The sequence below is a fragment of the Sorex araneus genome, chromosome 6, assembly GCF_027595985.1.
Source record: "Sorex araneus isolate mSorAra2 chromosome 6, mSorAra2.pri, whole genome shotgun sequence".
NCBI lineage: Eukaryota > Metazoa > Chordata > Mammalia > Eulipotyphla > Soricidae > Sorex > Sorex araneus.
In genome coordinates, this window is record NC_073307.1 from 27,546,642 (window position 1) to 27,560,548 (window position 13,907).

A 13,907-nucleotide genomic window follows, 5' to 3' on the forward strand; every position below is an offset into this window, starting at 1 on the left:
TCAAATACCACCAGGATTGGCTGAAAATTACAGAAATGGGCCTCTAGACCCCAAAGCATGTTCCTCTCCCTTCCCCTTCCCCTCTCTTCTCCCCTCCCCCTTCCCTTCCCTCTCCCTCTTCAACCAGCAGGGCTGTTCATTACCTTTCTGCCACACCTCGGAGCCATCTGTGTGTTTTCTCAGATGCTCTGTCAGACTGGCTTGGCTGACCTCACAGGGGGCAAAGAATGAGTTGCAGAAGTGTGGGGTTGAGACTTAGTATTCATAGAAGAAAAAGGTTGGTCTGTTTGCCAGGAAGTTACTGTTGGTGGTTCTGCACCTTGCAACAAGCAACCCCCCTCAGTGCAGCAGAAGCTGTGTGCGCAGGGTTGGGGGCCTGCCCTCGTGCTCCCAGACCCCAAGCAATGCGGCCTCTCCAGGAATCCAGCCAGAAAGAGAGTTCCGCAGGCAGGGATGAGTTGACCGATGATCAACTTGATCCCAATGATCTAAATCTTTGCTGGTGCACAAAACCAGAACCTCAGGGAACCAAATCTGCCTACTTCTCCCCCTCCTGCTCCTGAGCAGTGAGGCAGCCTGAGGAGTGGCTGGACCTGGTGTCCCTTCTCCACCCTCCCGACTCCTGTCCTAGAATCCCCCATCCTGCTCCTCCAGAGGCTGTGCTCCAGGCCAGACCTCCTCTCTTCCTCCCCCAAGGGACATGGGTTTCCCATGTGGGCACGGACAAAGGAGAATGGAGCATCAGACAGCACTGTCTGGAAGGTTACACCGACAATGGTTACACCTATGTTCTGTGTGGGTCAGGAACCAGTCCCGAAAGGGAATGTCTGTTCTCTCTCCCGATCCCGTCCACTCAGGATCCTTCAAGATACTTTCTTCTCCCTCTGTCTCGCTCACTCACAACCTTGATTCCTTTTTTTTTTTTTTGGAAAGGCCTGTGAAATTTGTGGAGAAAGATGGTTGTCCTGTTATAAAGTATTCTCCACACAATCTAACATACCCATCATCAGCAAACCCCCCACACACATCATGTCCCAGCCTGCCTCCCAAAAAATGACAGAGGTGGCCCACCAGGGAGCTGACAGTTCTAATTAGAGAGAGAGCCTTGATTAGCAGAGCCACAACGACAAGAACCTTCCAGAGACCTTCCCAACGTGTCTGGGCAGAGCCCGGCGCGGGCAGAGAGGTGCCACCCGAGAACCTAAGGGATGCTGGACTGCCACGAGCCTCTGCCCTCACCAGGACCCCTGCAGGCAGTCAGCCATCTTCCCTAGTCCACACTATTCACTCCTCCCAGTTCCCTCTCACCCACCCCCATTCTCTTCCGATCATTCATTCCTCCTCCTTTCTGCCCCCTGTCCATGTGTCCGTCAGTCCTGGCCCATCATCTGAAGTCCATTCCATCCCTCGGTTCATTCAGGTCCTCCACACAGCCACTCACCTGCTGTCCGCAGGATGCATGCCAGGCTTGGGGAACAGGAGCTTCGTGAACCCCGCCTCACAGTGACCACCCCCACATACCTGACTGTGCTCTCTGGGGTCCGCAAGCAGAGCTTCCTGGCTGCCCCAGCCCTTCACAGTCTGGTCTAGCCCAGGGATGATTCCCAGCAGCGTGGAAGGCAAATTCCCAAAGGAGCTGCGAAGAGCAGCTGTGCGTGCCCAAATCAGGAGCAGAGCCCAGGGACACCGGCTCTTGTCCACATGAGTGCCCACTCCACCTCCAGACTGAAGCTGTTTCACGGAAGGAGGAAGGTCACATACGTCATCATGACTTTGTGTTTTCTAGTAGCCATATTTTTTTAATTTTTATATTTTATTTTCGGCAGAGAATCTCTTGCCCACACGCCTGGCTGTCTTCCCCGGGGCCCCTCGGAGGGGATGGGCTCCAGCTTCCCTCCCCACCCAGAGCAGAGCTCCTGGCGGCCGAAGACCACCGGAACCTAGCTACAACCATGCTGGAGGCTCCTTTCTACACGTTCAGACAGGCCTCATGCATGAAGGTACCGGCAGAGGAACCCAGGTGTGTATAATCCCATCAACGGCCAACATCCAGAGAGAGATTTAAAAGCAAGCTCTCAGAAGCATGGCCACGAGATATCTTGTAGCCTACTTCTCCCCCTGGGAGAAACTGGCAAGTTTCTGAGAGTTTCCTGCCCACATGGGACAGCCTTGCAAGCTTCCCATGGTGTATTCATATGCTAAATCCAGTAACAAGCTGGATCTCATTCCTCTGACCCTGAAGAGCCCCCAGTGCAACATTATTAGGAGGGCCCAGTCGAGATAGACTTCTAAGATCTCAGGGAAAGGACGAAATGAGATGTTACTGAGCCCGCCCGAGAAATCGGTGATTAACGGGATACTGTAATACTGTGTGATTTTATTTTCATAAGGTTATTCACACTAATTGATTCTATTCAATATTTCAACACCAATCCCACCACCATTATACCTTCCCACTACCATTATTTTGAATTTTCCCACCACCACTCTGGCCTGCCTGCCACTGGAAGATGCCAGATACTTTATTTTCTATTGCTTATTATGAATATCATGAGAGGTCGCATGGCCACAAAAGCAGCCGTGCACTCCTAGAATTCTAAAATTGTGAATGATTGGGGTCTGAAGACTTCCCTCTAGGGAGCTAATCCATTCTGAGATTTATTTGTGAGTCTTTGGATCAAGGTCATTGATGTGCTTATAGGGCACCCAGAGGCAGTTCTTGGGTGTGACAGCCAGGACCCCAAGCGGGCAGGGAGACAGACAGGGACGGCCCGACCCCACTGCCACTATGTGGTCTGAAGTCTTCAGTCCCTGGTCCCGCATACCTGGGTTTTTCTTCTGGAAGTTTGTGGCCACCAGAGGTCCATTTAGAGTAGGTGGAGAGGGAAAGCCTGCTCCATCTGAGCTGCGCTGGTGAAACCAGCTAGGCACCGGGTCTGGAGAGAACTTCAGCGAGCTGCTGTCTCCCGGGATTCACTGCTGAGTCTTCTAGTTTCTATATTTGTTGTTATTGTTTGGGGATTTGGGAGACTTGGGCCATACCCAGCAATGCTCGGGGCTTACTCCTGGCTCTGTGCTCAGGGATCACGCCTGTTGGTGCACAAAGGACCACATGTGGAGGTGAGTTTGGAACTGGGGTTTTTTAATGGGGATATAAATGGCAGTGCTGAGCCTGGCCACATTGTTCAGGGGTCAGGAATGGGGTCATGAGTGGGGTGTGTGAAGAGGGCCCCTCCTGGCCATCTTCCCTTGAGCAGAGTGGTGGCCAGCAAGCAGGGGGCCTAGCACCGAGGTGAACCGACCTTGTTTTGGGTTTGGGGATTATGACCAGCAATGTGGGGTGTGGAGGTTTGCCCTGGCAATGCTGAGAGAAACATGAGGTGCTGGGAATCAAACCCAGGGTCTCACATATGCAAAGCAAGTGCTCGACCACCAAGTCACCTCGCCAGCAAGACCCTCCAGATATTTATTCAATCACCGGTAACAACTGGTGATTAATCAGTGTGAATTAACCTGCAGTGGTGGCCGACCCCACCGGTTTCTCTGCAATTCCAGCACCAGTGGAACCAGGCAGCTATGTCCCGGCCACAGGCAGTGGAGTCAGTGGGGAGCCCCAGCACACATGTGTCCACACAGGCCTGACCTGCCTGCAGCAGCCTTTCTAGGACCCTGCAGTCCCCCCACTCCCTACCCAGAACCCTCAAAAGGCCTCCACCACCCCACCCACCCCCACCTTGGCTCTGGATGCAAGACACCAAAAGTCACAGGTAATTTAGTTAGCTCAAAAACATATTGGGGAATTATTTATCTGTGTTCTCTAGAAAATGAAGACCAGAGTAGATCTTGCTGATTATATTACCCCACTGAGAGGCAGAAATAATCCTGAAGGTGGCAAGTTAAATCACTACTTTGTAATTTACTAAAACAAAACTAATACCCAAAGAAATGTTTTCTCCGCCGTTTTATAGCAATTTCACCATTAAACTGTCTTTGATTGCAATTCATAACAATGAATAAAGAAAAGGGGAAGGGATATCTTCAGCCCTGCGGAGAAATTTATTCTTCTGAGCACTAACGATCTTCCCCATCAGCGAGAACCCCAGGTGGAGCCGTGACAGCCCCCCAGGATGGGCGGGAGAGCCGGGGTCTCCCCGCAGGAGCCCACAGCTCTGTCTTCTCTGCACCATAGAGGAGGCTGAGGCCCAGGGGTGCTCACAGAAGCCAAGGGACCAAGCAGTGCCCTCTGGACTCAACAGGGTGTTTATGTTTATGTTAACGGGGTCCTGTCTGGGCAGGGAGCCACTGCCAGGTGGAGACAGACTCTGAGGGTGTCTAGACACCAGCACCCAATCCATCCATGGTTCCCAAGAGAAGAGCAGGACCCCTCCACCGAGAAACACACACACACACACACACACACACATACCCGTAACCACCAGCTATGCCCTGGCGGGGGAGGGGAAGGGAGGGAAGGGAAGTGGGGGGGGAGGGAGGGAGGGAGGGAAGGAAGGAAGGAAGGAAGGAAGGAAGGAAGGAAGGAAGGAAGGAAGGAAGGAAGGAAGGAAGGAAGGAAGGAAGGAAGGAAGGAAGGAAGGAAGGAAGGAAGGAAGGAAGGAAGGAAGGAAGGAAGGAAGGAAGGAAGGAAGGAAGGAAGGAAGGAAGGAAGGAAGGAAGGAAGGAAGGAAGGAAGGATGGATCCCTGCAAGGACCCTCCTGCCCAAGACCTCTCCTTCCTTCTCGGGGAGCCCCTAGGCCCAGACAGCATTTCCCACAGACCAGGCCCCTGCTCCGGCCCTACAGCCCCCACAGCACTGAGCCCAAGTCAGCCCTGGCCAGTGCAGCAGCAGCAACCCTCGGCGGCACGCAGGCCAGACCATGGCAGTCAGTCCTGAGAAAGTCTTTGGAGACAGGACCGCTTCCTCCTTTGGCTCCCACAAACAATCGTACCTGTGTCTCCGCCTCCCGCCGCCGAACCACAGGACACCTTCCACCTCAGCTGTGTAGCATTCCAATCAGCAGTTCTTGTGACCCATTACCTAGAGTCCCTTGCCTATAAAAACATTAGCATCACCTGCAGCTTGTTAGAAACACACGTTTCTTCCAGATAGTACAGCGGTGAGGGCACTTGCCTGGCACGCTGCCTACTGGGTTCTACCCCCAGCATCCCATCTGGTTCCCTGAGCCCCACTAGGAGTGACCCCTGAGTGCAGAGCCAGGAGTAAGTCCTGAGCACCCCCACGCGTAGCCCAAAGGGCAAACAAAAAAAAAAAGAAATGCACATTCTTGGACCCCTTTTACCTCCTAATTTAAACTTCTGGGGGTTCCCCCACAGTGGTCGGGGGGATTCAGAGACCCAGTTGAGCCACTGCTTTGCCCCAGAACAGACCCCCGTAAGGGCTCTGCCAGCGCCTCCCCTGCCTCTTCAACTCCGGCCCCAGCCCACCCCATCCTGGGAAGCATCACAGAAACACCCCATCTCTATAGCTCGTCTCCACAGTGGGGCTGGGGGGCTCATGGTGACCCCTATTGCTCTGCAGCAGGCACCCACAGCTGCCTCCGGGGAGTCTCTCCCTAGCTAAGCCCCGCCCCACCCCACCCTCCTATGAAAGCCAGCTGAGCCCCAAGTCAGTGCAGTGGGAGGTCTGGAGCAACACTCCCTTGCCAAGCCACGACAACCCCCCCCCCGGCCCCGCCCCTCGGGTAAAGTCAGTCCATGTCTGTTCCCCAGGCTGCCCTTCAGCCTCTCAGCACCCTGGGCTCCTGGCTAAGGACAAGAAAAAGGCTCCCGGAGGCAGAGAGATAGTACCGGGTTAAGGCACTTGCCTTGCATCGTTCGGGTTTGAATTCCCAGCACCACGCCTGGTCTCTGGCCACCAGCAACGGTCACTCCTGAGCACGAAGCCTGTGGAGAGCCACCATGGGACCATGCTTTGTAGCGCTCTTTGTAATCAACACCTGTGTGCTTCGAAAACAACTCCTAATAAGGAAACAGGATGTCTTGCCACGCCCATAAGCTGTGACTAACCTATCAGATGCGGACACGTGGGCATAAGCAGGCAGCGAGAGGTATATAAGGGGGGAGGTCACCTAGCTAGTGGGTTCTCCCTCATGCGTCCCTTTTTCCGCCTTACTCCACGTCCCCTTTCCTGATTTCTTCTCCAACGCATGAGAAAGTTCCTAAATAAATCACAGCCAAAAGGATCTCCGAGTTGCGTGTTTCTTCGCTGGACGAAGCGGCGAGCGACAGCAGCCAGGACAGGTCCTGAGCACAGCTGGGTGCAGCCCCAAATATCATGCCTGGGTGTGGCCCCAATTACCAGTGCACGCTCACACACACACACACACAAGCGGCCAGGAACTGTGGATGCCCGTATTAGTAGCTCCTTGCCCTGGTACTGTTACATGTCAGGAGTTCCTTAAACTCTTTCTCCTTGTCTTAAATGGCTCGTATCTGTCACTTTACCCTAGCACCCATCACCTCGCATGTCATCTCACATCCATCATCTCATGTCACCCCATCTGTCATCACACATAAACCATCTTATGTCCATCATCCATCAGCTCACACTCATCACCTCACATTTGTCATCCCACCTTATGTCAGTCACCTTACGCCCATCATCTCAAGCAATGGTGTCCCTCATCCAACAGGCAAAGAAACGAACGTTCCTTGTCTAATCGGCATCACCCAGGAGGCTGCTAGACTCCTAGACGCTCACGTTCCACTTGGAACTACAAAATGAGGAAGGAGCCCAGATCCCAGCTGGGCCTGAGGAGTCCTGGATCAGGGTCCTACCCAAGATCGGAAGTCTGCCCAGGATCCGTTTGTAACAAGTGGCACCACACTTGGAGGGATAAGAACTACAGGATTACTAGCAAATGTCAACAAATGGCTCTCTGCTTTCTAGCCTGGTCTCTGCCAACACCTGCTCTGCTCTGCGCTACCTGCAGAAGAGACAGCTGGTTGTGTTCTCTCAACTCTGGGATGCGCAGGGATCAGTTTCCACCGAGTGGAATCCACTGCAAAGGGAAACGGTGCCCCCATGTGACAGCCTTGGGACTACACTTCACGCAGCCAAATCAAGCGGGCTCCAACAAATTCTCAGGCAGTCACTGGCACCTCCAAATAATGCTAGGGGAAAAAATTATATAAGTAATTGGAGAGCAAAAGCCTCATATTCAAGCCATGGAACTTTCTATATTAGCCTTCTTCCCAACAGCGGGAGTGGAGCCGGGGCTTGAGCCATGCTCCTCTCCGCTCTTCCTCACCCACAGAGCGGAAGGTGGTTCCAGCACCACATAGCTGTGTATCAGTGTGTACTGAGCCCTTCCACGTTTCATGCTGGAGGGAGGGGCTACCTGTGATCTACAGTTTCTCACCTGGGGGTGGTGGGGGATATGGCCCCATGCAGGCTCTCAGGATGCCAGCCCAGGGCAGTCCACGGGTGAGAATTCCATCAATGGAGAGCCAGGGCACAAGACTAAGGAGTCAATGGGTAGGTAGGACAGGGCTGTCGGGGCTGTCGGGGGATGGGCGGCAGGGAGAGAGAGAGGAGAGAGAGAGAACTGCTGTCCCAGGATCTCTCCCACACCTGGAGTGCACTGAGCACGAGGGCAGGAACTGGTAGATGAAAGCCCTCACCTCCAGTGTCCACTGTGGAGGGGCCCTCCCAGCCCACCTTCTCCTGGGCCTTGCGACATCTGGACACCTCCCGTGGGACTGCAGAAAGGTGCCCTCTCGCTTGGCTACTTGAGCTATTATCTTCTGAAACATCTACTGTCCAGCTTGACCTCTGGCACCAATGTCCAGGACCTCAAGAGCCAACCATGTCAATGATCTCCTTTGGAAGGAAACCTAAACATTCTTCCAGCCATTTTGTGTGTGTGTGGGGGGGGGGGGGAAGGATTGGGGTCACACCTGGTGGTGCTCGGGGGTTACTCCTGGTTCTGCATTCAGGAATATGCCTGGCAGAGCTCAGGGAAGCATACGCGATTCTGGGGAACAAACCTGGGTCAGCTGTGTGCAAGGCAAACGCCCTACCAGCTACACAATCACTCCAGCCTCCGTTTGCTTTTGATACCCAATTTGCTCTTGAATTGTACCATTTTATAAGCTTTGTTTCTCATATAAAAATGTAAAGGTCTGGGCCGGAGCGATAGCACAGCGGGTAGGGCGTTTGCCTTGCTCGCGGCCGACCCGGGTTCGATCCCCGGCATCCCATATGGTCCCCCAAGCACCGCCAGGAGTAATTCTTGGGTGCAAAGCCAGGAGTAACCCGAGCATCGCTGGGTGTGACCCAAAAAGCAAAAAAAAAAAAAAGAAAAATGTAAAGGTCTGTAAGTCATTGAAAAATGGAAATGACCAAAAACACAGGCATTACCACACAGAACCCCAAGCTAACCGGGGGCTACCTTGTTAACCCAAAGCTTTCTTCTCAACTCACACAAGGATTAGTCACTTTGCAATCTTATCCCCGCCTCCAGACCCTGAGAGCTGCCCTTCCCCACTGTGACTCAGCCCCTCACAAGTGGCTTTCAAGTTCCCACCAACTTCTCCCAGGTCCATCCCAATAGGTGCAAACATAACATCCCTAAAACTTTCAGGCTTAAAAAAAAAAAAAAATTGTACGGCCCTATACTCCACACCAGCTGCACTGTGTCCACCCAACAGCTCTCCTCCAGAACACAAGACACCGGAGGAGCATCTCAAAGCTCTTGGGTCGAGTTCTTGGTCCTCCTCCTACAAAGCTCTCAGGAGTGCTCAGCAATGAACTGAGCTGCTCCACCTCAGAACTAACACCCGCTCCCCCAGGACATCAGTCCGCTGGAGTAAAGGGCTATTGCTTCCCCCACACCTTTACCGAACAGCTGTCTGGCTCCGCACAGGACCCCTACGTACCCCAAGAGGAGCAGCCTGGGGAGGAAACAGCCCTTCCTACAGGTTTCTTGGAGGCGGCCAGGGCAGGTCTACGGGCAGATCACGGTCCGTTACTAGGGCACAATTCCAGGGAATAAGGATCTTGCCACGGCCAGTCCCTATCCTCATTCACTGTCCCTTCTGATGGGTCTGGCCCTCCGAACCCTCCCTGCTTCCCTACATACATGGGTCCATGTGCTCCTGAGCACACTTCAGTGGAGAGCACACTGTTCTTTAATCTGGCAGGCATCGATCCTGTCACCACCAGCTTTTACGCGGCCATGACCCACTCCGGCATCCATGCTGCCTCGACAGCTCTTCAGGCTGGAGGTCTGACAGAAGCTGATACCCAAAATGTAGCTAAGCAGTCTTCCCTCTGGAGAAAACACTTTAAAATACACACGAGCATGTGTGTGCAAATGCGTCCATGCAATAGCTAGCTCGAGAGGGCTCTTGCCTCTGTAGATTTTTATTAAACATACACACACACACACACACACACACACACACACACAATCTTCATTATAAAATTACGAAAACAATTACTGAGTTTGACAGATTTCTTTTATTAATTTTTCCTAAACTTCTCATGGTTTACTGAATTTTTCTTAGTGTAAGAATGTGACCTGGAGCTTTAACAAACCAATTTGGGTATCACAACCTGGATAAATGCTGTCTGCACAGTCGCCACTGGTCGCGCACTCTCTGGCCTGGCCTCCACAGAAATCCAATTGGTCTTAAAGCCTGACTAAACTGAGAGCAAGCAGACTGCATCCTCATATTTCTAATTTCAACTTTAAACTTCAAATTCACCCCCCATCCCGACACCCACACCCTCCCCCAACACACACATAATGATTTTCTTAAGAAGAAATGGCCATTAAGGACTGAGTCAGTTGCATAAGAATTGGCTTAATCCTAAAGCCAGCACTCCCAAATCGCTCCTGACCTCACAGCAGGTCAGGTGGAACTCCTGAAGCATGACAGGTAGAGGGTGGATAGAGGATGCTCTGGGAACAAGGCCAAGTCTTGGTGCCACAGGTTTCCATGCATGCTTACAGACCAACATAAATATACTTCCATCTTCCTTCTCTCTAAGCAATGTTTATAGCACTCCAGAGCATGTACACGCTAATATTTCAGTGCAAAGATGGACAGAAACTTATTCTAAGTATGCAAGGTATAGTCTTATTTCTAACAACATAGGCCAAAATGGAATAACAATTATTACAAGAATCCAGAGAATATAACCAACAAAGATGAACAGTATCTAAGGCAGGTACCAGCTCTGGCTTCTAATATAGGCTTCCTTTGGATTTTCCAAAATGCCTCATTTCTTTGAATACTGCCTCAAATAACCGTCCCAGGAAATGCTTTGGCGCTCTCCTGACATCGGGCGCACAGGAAGAGTGAGGTGTGTCGCGTCCTGCACCACACTCTTTAACACTGTCAGGCTCGCCCAGTACAATCCAGTGTATGTTAAGTCTTGAATATCATCTGTCAGCTGTTGAAAATACAAATTGGCAGATTCACGACAGATCGACACTTAACACATGATGACAGTGACTGAGTCAGCAAAGAACTCTTGTCCTAGCACTTCAAGCTGTACCTCAGATTTACACAGAACATCTCTCACCTGAGAAGCAGGCCAGAATACAAATCTTTACACCATAATTAACAGGAATCTTCGGTTAAATTTACCAATTCTATATTTGACAATACATCTACCCATTTCTACCTTTCCAAAGAGAAAATTATTCAAACTTCAGTTCTTGGGGTACTAGTGAAACTTTTCCCAGGAAGAGCCTCAAGTCTAAAGTCCTCAATCCACAGCCTGCTCCAGGCCTCGCTTCCCCACAGCAGCATATGGCATCCAAAAAGGGGCTCCTTTACTGGGCAAAGAGGGAGAGTCGGGGTGGGAGGGAGTGAAAGGTGAAGAAACGCAGCGCATTTCCTCGTTCTGCTCCATGAGTCCACGCCAGGTCATGCTCCAGCCCTCAGGGAGAGGGGCGAGCCTGCTCGGCAATATCCACTATCGATTTTTGAGCACAATGAGAGCTCCTGCCACTGTATCAGAATGAAAAGCCTGTGTGAGAGCTAGTTTTAACTGTTGCTACAGCCCAACTTTCCAGAACAAACTTATCTTTGTAGAAGCATGATTAAACATAAAAGGAGTGAAGCATAAGTTCAGTAAGACTAACTGAGCTTCTAAATAGTACCATTATGAAAAAGATACAATGCACTTAAATTTCTGTATCTAACTATTTAGAAGTCAAATGCTCCATACATTACCTATATCCCCCTCCCCGAAAGTCCCCTAAAAACTGACTAAGAAATCTCCAGTATTTTGATTGCTCTAGTTGATATTTAGAACAAAGTTGACAACTTAAAGCTTTATAATAGTCTGTTTTAATATAAACAATTGTTGAAATCAATCAATGTCCATCTCGGGAAGCTTCTTCTCTGACTCCGAAGGCACAGCAGTGTCTGCGCCCTGCTCCGCGGCTTTGGTGCCTGGGTTGTCCCCTTGTCCGTCCACTGGTCCATTCTGCTCTGCATTTTTTTGCTCCTCTTTTGGAGGTTCCACTTTGGGCTTAGGCTTTGAAATTATGGGGCCACAGAAACTCGTCAGCTCCTAAGAAGGTAAGAATTGAGATGTGATTTCTTATAAATTAATAATTTTCATAGTAAGTGCTAAATCCAAGTAAGTCTGACCCCCTCCCACCAATCCCCAAGTCAGAAGCTAAGAGGCAATCATGGAATTTTCAGGCCTGAAGAGATGGAGGGAAGGTTGGAGCACATTTTTGTATGCAGGGGACCAAGGTTCCAGGATCTCCGCAGGGTCCCAAGTACCACTAGGAGTAACCTTTAAGCACTGAACTGGGAGCAGCTCCTGAGCACTGCCAGGTATAGCCAAAGACCCAAAAATAAGTAACTTCCTCCTCAATGTCACTTTAAGGACTCCCAGAGGTGCTTTGGGGTGGAATTAGTGGCAAAGCACAGATTTCGTTGGGAGCTGGAGCAACAGCACAGCAGGTAGGGTGTTTGCCTTGCACACGGCCAATCCCCAGCACATGGTCCTCGAGGCCTGAGAGGAGTGACTCAGCGCAGACCCAGGAGTAAATACAGCACTGCAGGTGTGTATGTACCACCGCCCCAAATGCACAACGAGCTTCACATGAACCTACGTTCAAGTTATACCCCCCCCCAAGATAGCATTATCATCATTATTACTAATAATAATGGTACTGTTAAAAAGGCTGACAAGAAAAGGTAATTTTCTATGAAAAGCCATCTGTTACCTTAATTTTGGCTTCAATATCTTTTGCCCTGACAACTGGATCCATGGTCAGACTCTGCTTGTTCTGCAGGTTCAGCTTGTTATTCATCCACTCCATGGCTTCGTTTGTGCTTTTCTCAACCTTCACCATGTCAGCGGCATCCAAATGCTCATACTGGTCCTCCTGCAACCAGAAACGTGTCAAATGATAAGGCTCTCGAGTTCCATTATCCAGTTCTTCACCTACCCCGAAAAAGTGACACTGTTTTTCTCTTGTAAATTTTTGGGCCCCATCTAGCTGTGTGCTCCAGCCTACTTCTGACCCTGCACTCAAGGGATCATTCCTGGCAGAACTCAGGGGACCAGGTGGGGTGCTGGGGATGGAACCCAGGCTGGCTGAATGCAAGGCAAACACCCACCCACTATGTACTATCACTTCAGCCCAGAAAGTGACACTCTTTCAAAATATGAAGCACATATCTTCACAATCTAATGTATCCAAATCACTTATTTTAAAATCCTGGAAAAAAAGTTTCTTAAAAAAATGTTTTGAGAAAACACTAAGAAAGAAACGTAAGAGCCAACACTAACAAAGGTTTCAAAACCTTACAAAGACTTCATTCCTTGATTCAGAGTCAGGAGATGGGCAGGGTCAAGAATGTCCAACAGGGATGCGGCTGCATTCCCAGTAATCCCTGGGGAAATTCCTGCTATCCCTCAGAGAGCAGAAAAGACAGCCTGAGCCTCAGCAGCTGAGGAGCCCTGACATGGTCTGTGGGGGCCAAGCCTACAATGGGCAACTCCACCTTGGGGAAAAGGATGGTGGCAGCAAGAGACTGGCAGAGTGTGAACTCTGCCCTGGGCAAGGGGCAGGAAATAAGCTGAACCCCTGGCATGCTAATAATAATAATAATAATAATAATAATAGTAATAATACTCTTACAACACTGAAATGGCCAGATACAGTATAGCAAGTAAGGTCCTTGCCTTGCATGTGGCCCACCCAGGCCCAGCCACACCAAGATTCATCAGGTCATGCTGAGTCCAATCCTGACACTGCATCCAGTTCCCCAAACGCCTCCAGGGAGAGAGGAAGAGGGAGAGAGAGGGAGCGAAAGAGAGAGACAGACACAGAGACGAGAGAGAGAGAGAGAGAGAGAGAGAGAGAGAGAGAGAGAGAGAGAGAGAGAGAGAGAGATGGAGTGAGAAGAAATTACCTTGCTTTTGAAAGAGCTGATTATTTTCATATACTGCTGAATTTGTTTCCCTAGTTCTTCAAATAATTTTGGTCTTTCTTCAGCCTCCTGGAATCGGATCTTAATTGGTTGCCCTAGATTCTAAAATGAAGAGAAGCAAATAACTACTAAAACTCTATCAGATAAAGAAGCTTTGTGTCTATTATTAAAATAAGACTAATTATTAAAGTACAATGCACTAGATAACCAGTTATTTCCCCCATACCATTAAATATGAAAACAGAATTTTCATGTGGCGCCACTTTGCCACTTGAGCCCTAGTTTTCAAAATAGAAGACAACCACAAACTGGTCTCCAAATAACAATATATAACACTAAAGATGAACATTTAATTGAAACTTAAAAACTGGTATGTATAATTACATTAACAAACTTTTAAGTATAATGGTACAATTTAAGGTTTCATTTTCCTTTAAATACACACTGGAATGTTTTAAAATCATAAATAACACGA

At 50.1% G+C, this 13,907-nt stretch overlaps 1 protein-coding gene across 2 annotated transcripts in view; it reads right to left on the minus strand.

Annotated features, from left to right (window-relative positions):
* Positions 1-9,463: 9,463 nt before the first annotated feature.
* Positions 9,464-13,907, minus strand: part of HSPA4 (heat shock protein family A (Hsp70) member 4) — a 44,397-nt gene continuing 39,953 nt past the window's right edge. For both annotated transcript variants that reach the window (XM_004609860.3, XM_055141946.1), the window contains exons 17-19: positions 13,415-13,534; positions 12,220-12,381; positions 9,464-11,552 (exon numbers count right to left, since the gene is read on the minus strand). In XM_004609860.3, coding sequence (XP_004609917.1) covers positions 11,349-11,552; positions 12,220-12,381; positions 13,415-13,534 — 486 coding nt within the window. In that variant the 3' untranslated portion in view covers positions 9,464-11,348. The remainder of the gene's footprint in view (positions 11,553-12,219; positions 12,382-13,414; positions 13,535-13,907) is intronic.